Raw genomic sequence first — 15,922 nt, 5'->3', positions numbered from 1 at the left:
AAGTGCTTTGTTATTAAGTTAGAAAAAGTAAAGTTTTCTAAAAAGCTAATTTAACCCTTTAAGTCTTCAGCTCTCATATGAGATCACTGCCCTATTTTTCTGGAAGTCTTCGCTGAGGCAGCTGACAAATCAGTCTTTATCTTCAGGCAGTCTTTATTCTTTTAGATGGGGTTCCTCAGGGTACAGGTTATAGGGTAGAACACATGTATAAATCATTAATTGAGGAAGGGTAAAGGTGGTTACCATTGTGTTCACCTGCGCCTGGATTCTGTATTAGTGCTATATACATCTTAATCAGCAGCACCTCAGTTCCTCAAGTATTTCCTAACCCTAGTATACATTTTCTTACACTGAAAATAAAACCTTAGTTTACTTGCTGGTCAATTATTCAGGTAACTAAAATGTATCTACTGGAGCTTAATTTTTTTTTTAAATCTGGGGAGTTAAGGTTTTGGGGTGTGTGTGTGTGTGTGTGTGTGTGTGTGTGTGTATACATTTTCTTACACTGAAAATAAAACCTTAGTTTACTTACTGGTCAATTTTTCAGGTAACTAAAATGTATCTACTGGAGCTTAAATTTTTTTTTAAATCTGGGGAGTTAAGGTTTTGGTGTGTGTGTGTGTGTGTGTGTAAGGGGGGGGGAGGATGTTTCCTGTTAATAGCTCTGGCTGTCCTGGAACTTACTTTGAGACCAGGCTGGCCTCAAACTCAGAATGCTGCCTGCCTCTGCCTCCCTGAGTATATGCATTAAAGGTGTGCTACACCATCACCCAGGAAAATTATTTTTAAAAACACTAGAGACTCTAGTGCCTTCTTGCACACAGCATTTTGAACAGAATTTAACTTGTTATTGGATATTCAGGGTCGTCTTTGTGAACATCCAGATGGTACAAAACAAAACAGAAGACCCACAGACACTTCCTGACATAGTCTGTTTTCTTTCGTAACTTTTACCTGAGTGAAGGACAGGGAATGTTACTCATGGGAATCTTTGTCTACTGCTGGTGCAGACAAAGAGAGGTGGCAATCTGACACACTTCTCAAGCTCTGTTCCTGGCAGAATGCACAGCCATATGTGAATTCTTATCTCAAAATTACCATGCTGGAGAATGCATGGAAGCCACCTGTTCCCAGCAACAACACTCCTATTCTCTACACCAGTAAAATGTGAAACTGACATGGCAATGGATTGAATGCCAGAGCTGTAGAGCAATGGTTTGCAACCTTTGTAATGCTGTTGATCCTTCCATTTAACATGGTTCCTCATATCCTTATATTTAATATGCTACTGGTATGAATTAAAATTTAAATATCTGACATACGACCCCAAAGGAGTCATGGCCCACATAGTTGAGAACCACTGGTGGAGGTAAAAATGCCAGCAGTAATGAAGATTAGATTCTCTAACCCTGGACCAATTATCTTCTTACTCAACCTTGAGTCTCTTTCTGAACCAATACACTTTATTGATAAAGTGGGACTAACAGCCTCACTTCTTCAAAAAAAGCTACTATTATAATTTAAAATTGAAATCAAATCAAGTATGACAGCATTTTATAACCTGGAAGTCATTTCATATGCTTCCAACAATCCAGTATACAGTTCACTATAGGTACGGCAGATGGGACTGGCTTCTTTTATTTAGTGAGAGTGTTGTAATTTTCAATATATTACCATTAAAGAGCCTGATACCTTAAGAACCATAACCAAGAGAATTAACAGAAATACAAACAATGAAGAAAATGTTATTTATAATTTAAGGTTCACTTGAGTTTACATGTGCTGAGCATCCAATCAGCTACTCCAAAAGATGCCCAAAGAAAACACTATTTCTGGCAGTCTCTAGCTGGGAGCCATTTTTGAATGGGAGTAATTCAGGGAAGTGCACTACTCATCATTTATAATGGGCTGATGCTTAGGAAGAGAGCCAAGGTCCCTTAGCAAGGTCTCTTGCTACTTAAAAATACTGGCTCCCTTGAGCCCAGTCCTCAGGAGGCAAAGGCAGGTGGACTGTTGTGAGTTCAAGTTTTGTTAAGTTTTCTCCCCTCCAGTGTCTCTTCCTTATATGATTTCCCATTTCACACGCCAGTCCTAATAACCTCATTTTTGTGGGATTCACGAAACAATCCACCCCACTCCATAATCCAAGAGCTCCAATCAGAAATTTTCATCCATGACTTTCCCCACAAATGCACTGTTAATGTCTTACTAATCTTCAAGAAACAACTAACAGCTCTATTTATTACACACGTATTCCAAATAGCTCACCAAGGGCCAAGAGAGTTTCAGATTTGGATGGATTTCAGATTTTCAGATTAGGGATGCCCAAAGTGACGTCCATGTACATACTCAACTCCCAAAGTTTGATGTGAGGGAGACCTGACTACAACATTTGTCACCCCACTGATCAAGAGTTAATTCAGATATCTGGCTGCCTGCGAGGGTGTCTGCTTCCTCCATTATACTCCGCAAGAGTAATTCCTCAAGTTTTGCAGTCAGAGGAGAACCTTCTCCAAATACAGGAAAAGGGTCTCCAGTCCAGGGCATCCAGGGTAGCTTCCCTCCCCACCTGGACCCTCCAGAGGATTCTGTCCCGTAACTAATGAGCACCATCCTCACCCACCCCGCCTGTCACTCAACAAGACCAAATGCCCAGCCATACAAATACGGAGTTTCATCAAGAGACATGGAGCAAGCTACTGCAAAATCCCTACAACTATTTCAGCTAACACAGTAGAGTCCTGAATGTTATCATTACAATTCTATCAAAAAATTACAGTAATTCCACAGCGCCTCTCCTGTGGAGTCATAGCTGTATAGGCTTCTAAAGCAAGTACCATTTCCAAACTAGCTAATAAATTTAAATTCTAAAATAAACACACAGAAGTCTTTATTTAAATCAAAACTTCATAGAACTCACCTAAATCAAAATCATACATGCAGTAGGTCATCAAAATGTCATGAAGCAAGATCAGTCCTGGGTTATCTTGGCCTTCATAAAACTTGTTTGTCCGATCTGTTCTGTTAACATCTTTTTCTAAAGAAGAAAACCATCATGCATTTCAAAAAACAGATTCTTACATAAAGTGTTTACCTAACCCGCATAAAATTTATTAATTTCACTTCTTGACAAATCTTAATGACAGAGAAAATTGCAGAGATCTGACTCAAAGTTGTCCTCTGACCTCCACACAAACATCGTGGCGCATGCGCACGCACTCTCACTGCCTCTCATGCTCCCCTCCCCACCCCCACGAGGAAGGAGCTTCCCTCTCTGACAGTGACTAAAGCCAGCCCATCACCACAGGACTTGGGGACCCTGGCTGCTCTAAGTAACTCCTGTCCCCCTCTTCCTCAGTTTGGTCAACTTTTCTGAACTAGGCAGCCCCCCCCACCCCACTGTGCACCTTCTCTCAACAGCACAGAAACCTTTCAATCAGTCTTTCCTGTCTGCTACTCCAATCTCTCAATCTTTTAGAGAACAGCTTACAAAGCTGCATGTCCACGCCCAAGTTCTTTCCTTTTCTGAGCTCTTGAACTCAGACTAATCACCGTGTCACAGCCAACAACCCACAAAGTATTCCTCAGAGTCAAACTCTGGTGTTTCAGCACTGCCCACATCACGAAGGCAAGGCCTTCGTGACATCACAGCCTCTCCTGAACCATGTTCATTAGTCTTGGAGACTATGGTCGCATGTCATCCTTTCTCCTCTCTTGCTTGTTTCCTTTCCTGGTTTCTACATGACGCCTTACGTCCTCTCCTCTCATTTCTGGGGCCTCTTCCAATCGTACTGCCCTGGTTGCCAAATCTTCATCTACTTCCCTAAATCACTGTCCACAAAGTCTCTTAACCAATATGGTAGTAATCCTAGATTTACCATCGGCTATTACATCACTCTAGAACTAGAGGCCCCTCATTCTGACATTAGTGAATAGCCTATGTATACCTCAAAATTATTATCCCAAAATGAACTCCAAGTAGCCCTTTACAGACATCTCTCTTCTGGCTTGCCCCACCTTAGTCAACGAAGCACAGCAACTCCGTTTCTCCAGTTGCTCACCCTAAAATTGTGACAGTCATCCTTCCTTCCTTGACTGACATTGGTCCACTAATTAAATACAGAAGCCAAAATTCTCATCATCTGCCCAATTCATTGCCCTCACACCCAACTACCTGCACTGTAGCCATGGCGTTGTCTTGGCTCCTTTCCAAACATTCAGGGCCCAGTACAAACAAACAAGCCTGGGCTGTCTGTCGCCTCTGCTCTGCCCCCCTCACCAGAGCTGCAGGACGCACACGAGACTTCAAGTGTCCACACAAGCCTCCTGCTGATAGTCTCCAACCAAGCAGCTATGGCCTCTCATCTGTACCTTAGCACCTGCACACAATGGTGGTCTTCGTACTTCTGCTCCTCTAGAACTATTCTGCAGGCATCAGCAAGCGTGCTGTAAGCCATAACTGATCATGTTACCCTTCTGCTCTAACTCTCCACTAAGTAACTGGTAATACTGAGCACCTGGCTTCTCGAGACAAGAAAAGTCTTGCACTCAATACGCAGTACACCAAAATTCTAGAACACTCTGTCAACAGCATGGGTCCTCTAACGCTGCACCACCACCATCTCTTGCTTAGACTTCTATCCCCTAACTAGCTTCCTTACTCCTACGTATGTATGCCTTACACAGCTTTATTCCTATTTACAACTCGATAGGACCCATTTTTCACACAGTAGCAAAAAAAAAAAAAAAAAAAAAAAAAGTTAAAATATAAATAACATGTTCTTACAATGCTCCAATAGCTTTCCATCATACTTAAATCCACCTTCTTTATATGACCCACAAGACCTACAGCCTCCTATGAGACGTGCACGAATACACTTTGCACGTGTACATGGAGGTTGAGTGTGCATGACCCCAAAAGTCAATCTTGTGTCTTTTACCACACTGCTCCACCCAACTCCTTTTGAAACCGTTTCTCACTGAACCCGGGCCTCACTAAGTGGTGAGATTTGCTGGCCAATAAGCCCCAGGCATTCCCCTATCTTAGCCACATCATATGTGTGTGGACAGAGAAAGAGAAAAGTATATGTATATTAAAGCTATACAAACCAAAGCCAATTAACCATAATTATCTCCAACTAGCAGAAACAAAACTTTTATTTTCTTCTGGGTCATCTAGTTTCTAATTTTTCAATAAGTAAAACATCATTTTCATGGGAAATAGAAAAATGATGTATCTTTTAAAATAAGCAAATAATCTGTTCTTAACTCACATTGTGAAATCCAAGTACTTAACCATACAAAGGATGAATTTCCAGGCCCGCTAGACTAACAATACGCCTATGTACTTCCCAATTTAGGGTTCTTTTGAGCCCAGTATCATAACATCTATTTTGCTTCTTTACTCTTATCAAGGTCTCTTGTGATGCCAAAGTTACTATGGAAACGTACCAATCAGACTTCTGTAGTCTCTCAACCTGGAGTTCCTCTTCTCCTGCTCCTCGCTGACAGACTTCCATTGCAGTTTCATCCTGAAGTACTCGTCGCTGTGGAGACAATGCACACCAAGAATGCCACCGAGACACTCTTGTACGGTAACACTCTTCACAGTGTACCAGAGTGTGTGTGACATTAGTAGTATCTAGTTTATAAACGTGACACAGAAACGTTTACACATGTGCAAACAGAGGTAATGGATGGGATGAATCAACTGCTAGAATTCTGGGTATACTTTAAGAGAAAAAAATTCTTGAAATGATTTCTAAACTTATTCCACTTATTAAATATTTTAGCCATTAAAGCATTTGAATAATTATAAATAAAAATTCAAATAACTTTTTAAATCAAACTTTGTTTTGCTACCAATTTTCCTGGAAAACTTGTTAATAAAAGACATAAGACATGTAAGTAAGGCTGAGGCTGACAAAGACTTGACAAACACGTAATGGCTGAGAATATCTGCACTAAAACTAGACATAAAGACACTCAGGAAGCCGGGCGTTGGTGGCCACACCTTTAATCCCAACACTCAGGAGAGAGGCAGGCGGATCTACTGAGCGAGTTCCAGGACAAGCTACAAGGAAACCCTGTCTCAAAAAATAAAACAAACAACAACAACAAAAAAGAACTTAAAGGTAATCAATCTAATAGCAAATATAGATATAACCCAGTTTTATAATTTCATAATTAAATTACAAAAATCAACAGAGATGAATGTTATACTTGAATGTTTATCTACATAGTTGTCTTTAAGTATCCACCAATATAAAGTGAGCGCAGGAAGCTAGGACAACATTTTATCATTTTTACATATTCACAAGCACAATAAGCAAGTGTTTCTGGTATGAAATGATTAATTCCTTCTAATATTTACATTGAAATGATAAAATCTAATTGTTTACCACTTCCTGGTCTATTCCAAATCCTTACATAAACTTTGGTTACTTCAACTTCTCTGATAAACATACAAAAGCATCATTTACTTACGTTTTTTGTTTTTGCAATTGAGTTCTTTCTTCTTTGGTACTATCCCAAGGAAAATAACCCAGAAGAAATTTCCACGCTTGCTTTCTTAATGAATGACTAAGACCCTGAAAAAAAGAATTCCAATTAATCGCACCAGTTAAGGAAAAAATATTCTAAGTTCACAGAAATTGAAATACAAATGGAAACTTAACACTTAAATTTTATACCCCAAAATAACTCAATTCAATGAGTACTATCTTATCTCTTATGCCCAGACCCTGAGGATGAAGGCAGCTGCCAAATAAAAGTACAGTAGACTCTACTGTGGACAGTTGGAGTTAATGCATAAGCTCAACCTTATTGAAGAATGCCCTGTTGTGAGCCTCTTCATGTAACCCACAAAAGAATCTTCTCCTAGACTTATGGACATCCCAGACTCAAACTCGGGAGTGGGTGGGGAACCAGGATGGGACACTGTGAGGACCCCTCTCTTCCACTCAATACAGAAACTTTAATGTGTCTTTCATTAAAGAAATGAGAGTCAGGCTGGAGAGACGGCTCAGAAGTTAAGTGCACTGACTGTTCTTCCAGAGGTCCTGAGTTCAATTCCCAGAAGCCACATGGTGGCTCACAACCATGTGTAATGAGATCTGGTGCCCTCTTCAGGCATGCAAGGGATAAATGCATACAGAACACTGCATACATAATCATCAAGACCGACCGTACCCCTCTGAAGATCCTCTGCTTCATGCTCTCCACATTCAAGAGTCTCCCTTCAGAGTCAACGCTCTTGGTCCATTCTTCTAGGGACACAGGCTCTCTCCTGTGAACAACAGGTCGCTCTCCCAGATCAATCTGAAACAGGAAGAGAAACAGCACTTCTCACACACCTGTGAGGCGAGATCGAGGCTAATACAACCTCCCAGCGCTGCTTCCCAGGCAGGGGCTCCAATGCTCCTAGGGCCCGCTCCCCAGTGCCAAGTTAGTGAGCTTTGTGAGCCAGCATTACACACATTTCCCACCTACGAAACATAAACAACTGGGATACAAGTTCAGAGATTCCATAGGCTGGAAGTGCTTGTCCTTAAAAGGGTTCTGCCATTACATTTTCAATTAAATGAGTAACAGCATGCAACACCAATTCTGTGAAAGCCTAGAATCAAATGCTATATTATTAGGAAGAGATGCAAAGTATAATTGTTCCACTAATCACACTCTCAAATAGCTGTTCTTTCAAACTCAAGTTTGCAGTTCTCAAAATTGATTCATGATTCATTAGTTCCACTTGGCAATTTCTACTTTTTTATTCATTAATAGATGCTGGTAATTTAAAAACACTATTTAAAGATAAAGCCTTTAATTAAGTTCTACAATTTGGAAATTTATAATTTTATGATTATGAGCAATCCTAGGATTACAGCAAACTCAAAAGCTTTGCTGAGCACTACACAAAGATTTGCCTTCATGAAGGGCCCAAGCCCATCAATCTCAGTAAAGACTTAAAGGACAACAGAGGTCCTGTGTCACTCAAGCTGCCTCTGGTACCTACATGAAAATTACAAACAAGACTAACAGGCAAACTCAGCATTCCTTTCATCCCTCTGCACTCCACAGAACAACTTCATTATTACAAACAAAACCACAGGAGATGCAGCATTAATGAAGAGGAGTGGCCAGTTAGCATTTGTCAGCACAAGGCCATTATGAATGGGTTACAGGGAAGTAGAGATGAAGAATGAGTTTCTGTTTCTGCACTATTTAGAATACAATCTCCTATTAAAATGTGAGGAGCTACTTAAAATCTCCACTCACTCTTGTGATGACTTCAAATCCTGGTTCTTCTTGTTGATTTATCTTTAGACCTGGAATAGCATCACTAAGAAAATCCGCCATTTCTGAAGGTGGTCGCTGATGTGTAGAGGGATCACTTCCTCTTAAACTATCAAAAATGTAGTTTGTGACTTTGGAAAATCCTACCATAGTTGCTGTATAAGGATCCTTTTTAATTTTCTATGTAGTAGAAAGAAAGATATTACAGCATTATTAATTAAAATAAGTAACACATCCATCCCACAAGTGACAAACAGGCAAAGCTTTAAAAGGAGGGAAATCAGAGCTACAACAGAGTACTCTATGATTATCTTAGGTATTTTTTTTCTCTAGAAAGAAAAATTTGGACTTGAACATTTGGTTAAAATTGCATAGTAAATGGAAAGTCCATGCTACTGATTGAACTGCAGATCAACAAAAGCTTTGCAGGCGTCACTCAATCTGCACGCAGCAGTGTACGCAGTGCTTACTTTCCAGTGGTGGATGGCCCACAACAGCTTCCTTCTGTCTAGCAGTCCTGCCTTCACAAAAAAAATACACATTGTATTTCTTGAAGTGTGTGCTACCACACTAACACAAAACATGATAAACTTAAAAGCTCAATTTATTTAGATAAGAGCCAATGTTTTAATCTAACCAGATTAGCTGCAAAACTCCTGTCAAGAATCATTTCTTCTAGGGCAGAGCTGTCCTGGAAATGGTACAAATTTTTCCGTGTCTAATCCTAGGATTATTTCTAAAGCCAAAAGTGCCTGCTAGCTTACATTACTAAAAGCAGTTACTTACTGCATAGTAACTCTCACAAGAACCCTCCCAGCCTGTTCCTGCTCCTTTCTAAGGTGCTAGTGAAGGAAGACAGGAGTGAAAACCGTCAGGGACTGACTGCACATGTTCAGTGCACGGACTGGGCCGAAAGCAAGACCAGACCTAAACTATTTACAACAGCAAGATACATCCTAATACCCAGAACCACCTACTGAGATGGGAAACCGGTCCAGATCACTTTTTCCTAAACTAATCACTAATTTGGAATAGCTTACTCTGTGATCCTTCCGATAAATGAAAAGCATAATTAAAATCTGTTGCCCTATTTCATCATTGTGACCAGAGACCTGGCTTAAGAGTAATTAAGGGCCAAGGGAATATCCCGGGTTTCATATTATGCTATAAGATGACACAACACAGTGTCATATAAAGATCACACACACTTTTGCTCATTTTGTGCTCTGAGAAGGCTGGGGATGAGAACACAAAGGACAGAATCCAAATGATATAAATAAAAGATTTAAGGACTAGAAAAGCATACTTGTATTAAGCCATATGCTGGTTCATCAAGAAGATTTTCAAAAGACTGTGAAAGACTCTTATTCTGACAATTGACAAGAAGTGTTCTATTATCTTGTGATGACCTGTAATTAAAAAGAGGGGGTTTTAGAAAATACTTCAATTATTTCCTCAGTAATTACTAGTGCATACTCTTTCTAACAAAAAAAAAAAAAAAAAAAAATCTAGCTCCAGAAGTTTCCTAGTAACCTTTTAGCAAATACCCTGTACTATAAGTAAGCTTGAAAACCATAAAACATGAAATGTTAAATTTTAAAATGTAAAATGACAAATATATACTTTTATATTTTTATCCTAGGAAACAAGAAGGTATTTATGTTGCAATAAAACTAATTCTTGGATTGATTTTACAAAAGAAAAGTCTATAGTATATATGTCATTGTCATAAAAATATATTGAAACCTAACAAGCATATAATAGGGAGGGATAAAATAGCAAATATGTATTTAAAATAGCTTCCAAAGCTGTTCCAATGCTTGTTATTATAATACGAAATGTTTAAAAATATAAGGTATCAAGCTTCTTTGGTAACGATGCTAGCCATAATAATAAATGCATACATACAAAAGTATCTAAAATGATATTATATATCTATATACTTTCAGTGACCACGGTTTTAGTTTTCTTACTAAAGCTCTAGGAACTGGTATCTTTCCTCACTTCTTAGCCAGAGAATCAACAGTGTACTTTCCAAACAGACATCAAATTCCACAGAATTAGGCAAAGAAATCACTTTTTTTATTATTTTACAACTTAGTAAGTCAGTTATAATAAATCTATAAATGTTCTGTTTAAAATAAAAGCTGTTTTCCGCTGCAATACACCTCTAGTTCATTGGAACTGTCTGAGATAAGATCTTTAATAACAGCTATCTCATCTCAATTCTAACCTAACAGAATAAAGCAGTAATGGTAGAGGAGATATGAATCCAAAACAGGATCTTTTCCTTACATGGTCACAGACACTGGATCTGTGGAGACAATGGGAGCTAATAAATTCTTGGCTTAAAATAACGCTGCGGTCCAGTCATTTGACATGGGGGGGGGGGTGTTTCAGGACAATCAAAACATTACATTTTCAATGTTTTTCTGGAATTAAGATGGCTTTTTAAAATGCAGAGCTAGGGATGCTCTTCTCACAGGTCATGTTTACAACAGGCCAACTTTTAAATGGGCACCAAAAAGCAGGTAGTGCAGGAGTTGTATTTTCTAGCACAGCACTGTGAGTGCTGGAACGATTTTGTTCCTAACATCAAGCTTGTAGAGTGAATTCTAATGGGTCTCAATAAAGATCCAGAGTCAGATATCGGGGTAAATGCTAACAGGCCAGAGAAGTAAAGGGGTCAAGACACTAAAGTTCTCACCACTGTGAAATTCTCCTGTCTCTTATAGTGAGATAGATATTCACCTTGTCCCTATCTGTGGCATAGACCACGCCCATTGGGGGTGGAGACGGGCTGGAGGTGACCTGGGGGGAACTAAGGCTGAGGAGGGGGCTCGGAGAGCTCTCTTGCTTGCAACACAGGGGGACAGGGTACATCTGGAGGCATCCTTGGGACCAGGAACCTGCTGGTGTTCATCTGTCTATGTTGTGAGTTATTTCTCCCTGAATAAACATCTATTTGGCCCTATTTGTTTCTCCTGATCCTTATTAAACATCAATAGTCTCTATTAATCCTACCCCACCTCCCAGTGCTGGGATCAAAGGTGTGCCACCACTACCAGGCCTCTATGGTTAACTATGCCTAACTCCGCACTCTGATCTTCATCAGGCAAGCTTTACTTGTTAGAGCACAACAACACACCACCACACAAGTTACATAAAATCTAAATTAAAAACGAAGTAAGAGCACTGCCCATCCTGTAGAAAGGTAACACAATGTACACTCTTCAACAGTTAGGGCTCAGCCAACACTACAATGACCAAACCACAGGAAAAGACCTCCACTGTGTCTGCAATGAGCAGCAGAAACCTTTCGCTTTTATACCGTGCACTGATGGCTATTGGAGCTACCTCCTTGAAGGAAAGTTACCAAGAAATTTAAGACTCAATTACCCTGAAGGGAGCTATCAAACCACTCAAAAACACACTAGACAAGGGATAGACTACCACTGAGCAACTACATTGGAAAAAGGACTGGTTTCCAGAACATGTTTAAAACTGCCAAGTTATTACACACTGATTTAATCTCAAAGTATGTATTCTGGGAAGCTGATCTCTCATGCTAACATTATTCAGGATTTGAAAATTCAATGGAACAGTAAAATGAGCTTTCAATGATGCTCCAGCAACTCCATCACTACCTGCTAAAAGTTTAAGAAAAAAAAAAAATCACAATATTAAATATGTCACCTAAAAATTCTGAAGCACTTCCCAGCTGGACAATGTTTATGCATGGAGATGATCTAATTATTATACTGTTATTAAGAGTGCCCAACAAATATTTATGGCTAAAGAAATACATAAAAGATCAATGCAATCATCAATCAAATATATATATATCTTGCAGAAGCTAAAGAGATAGCTCATCCCTTAAGAGCACTGGCTGTTCTTCTAGAGGTCCTGGATTTGATTCACTATACCCCAACTATGAGCCACAGTAAAGCCTCCCTCCTGAAGCTGCTTTTTCAAAAGTATATCCCAAACTGACAATTATCATATCGTTTATTCATTCAACTTTAACTGAATATCTATAATGTACTAATTACTGTGCGTAGGAACTAGGAAAAATGAAAACAAGATACCATGTCTATCCTCACGAAGTTGACTGACTTTTCAAGAGTAGAGCTAGAGAGAAGTATACAGATGTCTTAGTTGTTTCTGTTGCTGTCATAAAATACCATGGACACAAGTAACTTGGGGAGGAAAGAGGTCAGGACAGGAGCCCATGGAGGGTGCTACTTGCTGGCTTGTTCAGCCCGCCTTCCTATAGCACCCAGATAACCAGCTCAGGGATGACACCACCCACACAGAGCTGGACCCTCTCCTATCAATCATTAATCAGGAAAATGTGCCACAGGCCAACCTGGTGGGGTTATTTCCTCAACTGAAGGTCCCTATTCCAAGATGACACTAGCTTGTTTCAAGGTGACAAACTAGCCAGCACAACAGACAAAATTATGCTCCTCAGTGACATGAAAAAAGTGGTCATGGAAATCAGACAGGGAGGAGTAGAGACAGAAATGCACATCAGATGGAGAGGAAGTGTGCAGGAAAGTCTGTGTGGTGAGTACTGAGACCTCAGACACTACAAAAGGAGACTGATCTAAAGAAGCAATAGTGTATATAAATGGGCTGCAGACAAGGAAGAGCTTAGAGGGTTCCAGGGACACAAAAAACCATGTGATTCAAATGAAGGACAGTGTGTCGTGTGAAGAAAGTTAATATACAACAAACACAAAAGTAACCAAAACACTTGGGAGGTAACGGCAGGAAAATCAAAAGTTAAGACTAGCCTCTGCTATATATCAAGTTCAAGACCAGCCAGGGTTAAATTAAGTCCCAGGGATATGACAAGGCAGTGTCACCCCCAACAGGAAGAAGTGTAGTACTAAGGATTCCTTCTTCAGATTGCTGTGTGTTTCCACTATTTTCCTTAAGATCCCTTTGACCACCCTCTTTTCAGTGTAGGACAGTCAGTCTAGCACATTTAAAATAGAGGGCTAAAGATTGAGCCTACTTCTTAGCCAGACAACAGTGGTGCATACCTATAATCCCAGCACTCGAGGAGGTGAGGAAGGAGGGCTCTAAATTCAAGACCAACTGTGGCTACAGAGCAAGAACCTGTCACAAAAAGCAAAAGCAAGCTAAGCCATCATCTCCAAAGTATGCCCTGCCTAGTACAGATGGGGAAATTTCTACACTCCCCTCATACTAAATATGATAGTTTCATCAAGATCTCATACAGAACAACCTCTTCTGAGAATGTCATCACAACACTGGTTAATACTCAACTAACTATGGTGCTAAAACTCCTGAATCTTAATGCCTGATACTCAACAGCCAGGAACTTTTTCTCTAATAATGATATTGTTTCTTCTGAAATCTAAGTAGCCACCCCAGTCTATTCACATCCTCTCCCTTTGAGCTACAAAGTCCACAAACCACCAGACAGGCCTGCCCTTTTATACTCACTGGCACAGAACAGCACACCTAGTGCCAGCCGGAGAGGTGATAACACAGTATAGGTTCACCTTCATGACAGAAAGTGCATGGTCAAAACCCTAAAGATCTGGGTTACTCTGCACCCTACACAGTGCCTACAGTTGCCAAGGTGTGAAGACTGTTACTGAGTGAGGCGTTTGTTAACGACATTAACTATCATCTCCTCAGTTCTCCCTACACCTCCCCCATCTCACCCCCCCAACTCAAGCACAACACCCACTACTAAACACTTGCCCGACAGCTCTACCTTACCTACCCCTCCCCCTCCCCTAGTGCAGACCACCTTGACTCATGTGGGTGACTGAGCAGCTTGCTAACATGGCTACAAGATTCTTGATGCTACAGCATTTCTTCACTACAGTGTCTCTCAGTGACTTTGCAAACGTCACAGGCCTGTGATAGAAAACAGCTCTGAGACTCTTCTCTCCAGCTAAAGCACCCTCTCTTGCCAGCTCTCTCCTTCCTTGCGCTAAAAAGGTTCAAATCTTCACCTCGAAGCTGCCTGTCCTGGAGAACCTTCCTGTCACCTCGGTGCACATTACACGGAGCTCCGCCCGTACCTCAACTTCACACTTCCCTCGCCTTTGTTCTTTAGTTTTGTCATTTACTTGTCATCGTTCTTCATGACATTATATCTCAGGGTCTAAGGTCTAAGTAGTCTTTCCTAAATGACATCCAAACAGGATTTGTTGAGAAAAAGAGGAAAGGGCTGTGTGCCCAGATATAGGCAGATGTTATAAGAGGATTTAGAATTGCCTGACTTAAAGTTCCAATCTTAAAAAAAATAAAACTATATATTTAAGTGAATACATAATAAAAGGTAATTTGAGAAAATGTAACTTATAATTACTGACCATCACCATTAAATCACGTAAAAATTTTCCCTTACAAAATTAAACACCTAACACATTGGAGCAGCAAGCTGGGCCAGTGTAAAGACCCCTGCTGCCAACCTACACAACCTAAGTTCAAGCCTAGGGACTCACATGGTAGGAGGAGAGTCAATGACCTTCATATGTATGCCATGACAAGCATCCACACATGTCTACACATGTACAACAATAACTAACAAAAAATGTAAAAAGCCAACAAATACATAAAAAGTTCTAGGTCCAAATGTTATTCAGTCACTAATGCAAAACGTAAGCAGTAGAGAGTGAAGGTGACACTCAGTGACGAGCACAAATAGCTTGCCAGGGTAAATACCATAACCCTGTTCCAGTACATAGAAAATAATCTGGTACTTACTCACTCAATACCGCGTATTTTTCAAGAGACTCAATCAGCAGCTTGCTATCTCCTTGATGAAAGTGCAGAGCAGGAAGGACCACGTCATCCTTTAGGCAGAATACCAAGTACGACCAGCCCATACCCTCTTTGCTTTGCTTGATTGATTTCAGGTCTGCCAAACTGAACAGGAACGACCATTTGCTTTTCCCATTTCTATGGCTTGGAGCATCTTAAAAAACAAGAACGTGGGGCAAAGTATTTTTGTTTGTCTTTTGCAAAGGTATCAGCAATGCTCTTCACATTTACCTAACCCTGCTTCCCAACTCACATCCCTACAGCTTCTACCTGTGCTTAATGAGGATGCCTGCACATCTGACCCACCTGCCTCTACCCATGGAAAGCTACAGTAAAGACAGCATGCGCCACAGGCCTAGTTTATTCGGTGCTAAGGACTAAACTCGGGACACTGTACTGTGCCTGCTAGATAAGCACTCTACCAGTTAACCACATAAGCAGCCCCACCAAGTTTCTACTAAACTAAGAATACAACCAAACAAAACGCAGCCATCTTCCGAATGTGTGGTACATTTGCAGAAAATGAACTGTTAACAAGCAACTTAAAGATTTGACTTTTTTAAAAAAAAAAAAAAAAAGTCAAAACTATTTAAAAAGTATTTCCTACTACTTAAAATTTGTAATGTAAAATGTTACTTTGCTTTCATAATTTAACTAAGAAACATGATGTCTCTGAAATGTAAATATATATATTTTTTTAAATGTTATTTTGTAAGATATACTGTAGTCTATTGAAGACCATTATGAATTCCATCCCACTTATCATACACAGAACAATGCTTACAAAACTTGTTCAAAGGAGATGAAATGGTGC

The 15,922-nt window shown here is 40.0% G+C and overlaps 1 protein-coding gene across 2 annotated transcripts in view; it reads right to left on the bottom strand.

The window, feature by feature from the left end:
• The window catches only part of Tbc1d15 (TBC1 domain family member 15), a 44,276-nt gene that overhangs the window by 10,472 nt on the left and 17,882 nt on the right, over positions 1 to 15,922 (bottom strand). The window contains exons 5-12 of one of the 2 annotated variants that reach the window (XM_051176233.1): positions 15,052 to 15,262; positions 9,602 to 9,704; positions 8,766 to 8,816; positions 8,278 to 8,475; positions 7,192 to 7,320; positions 6,487 to 6,590; positions 5,452 to 5,546; positions 2,921 to 3,037 (exon numbers count right to left, since the gene is read on the bottom strand). In XM_051176233.1, coding sequence (XP_051032190.1) covers positions 2,921 to 3,037; positions 5,452 to 5,546; positions 6,487 to 6,590; positions 7,192 to 7,320; positions 8,278 to 8,475; positions 8,766 to 8,816; positions 9,602 to 9,704; positions 15,052 to 15,262 — 1,008 coding nt within the window. The remainder of the gene's footprint in view (positions 1 to 2,920; positions 3,038 to 5,451; positions 5,547 to 6,486; positions 6,591 to 7,191; positions 7,321 to 8,277; positions 8,476 to 8,765; positions 8,817 to 9,601; positions 9,705 to 15,051; positions 15,263 to 15,922) is intronic. The other variant, XM_051176234.1, reaches the window with a different exon arrangement.

The sequence above is a fragment of the Phodopus roborovskii genome, unplaced genomic scaffold (assembly GCF_943737965.1).
Source record: "Phodopus roborovskii unplaced genomic scaffold, PHOROB, whole genome shotgun sequence".
NCBI classification, from domain to species: domain Eukaryota; kingdom Metazoa; phylum Chordata; class Mammalia; order Rodentia; family Cricetidae; genus Phodopus; species Phodopus roborovskii.
Note: the sequence above shows the minus strand (reverse complement) of the source record. Positions and strands in the feature narration are given on the sequence as shown.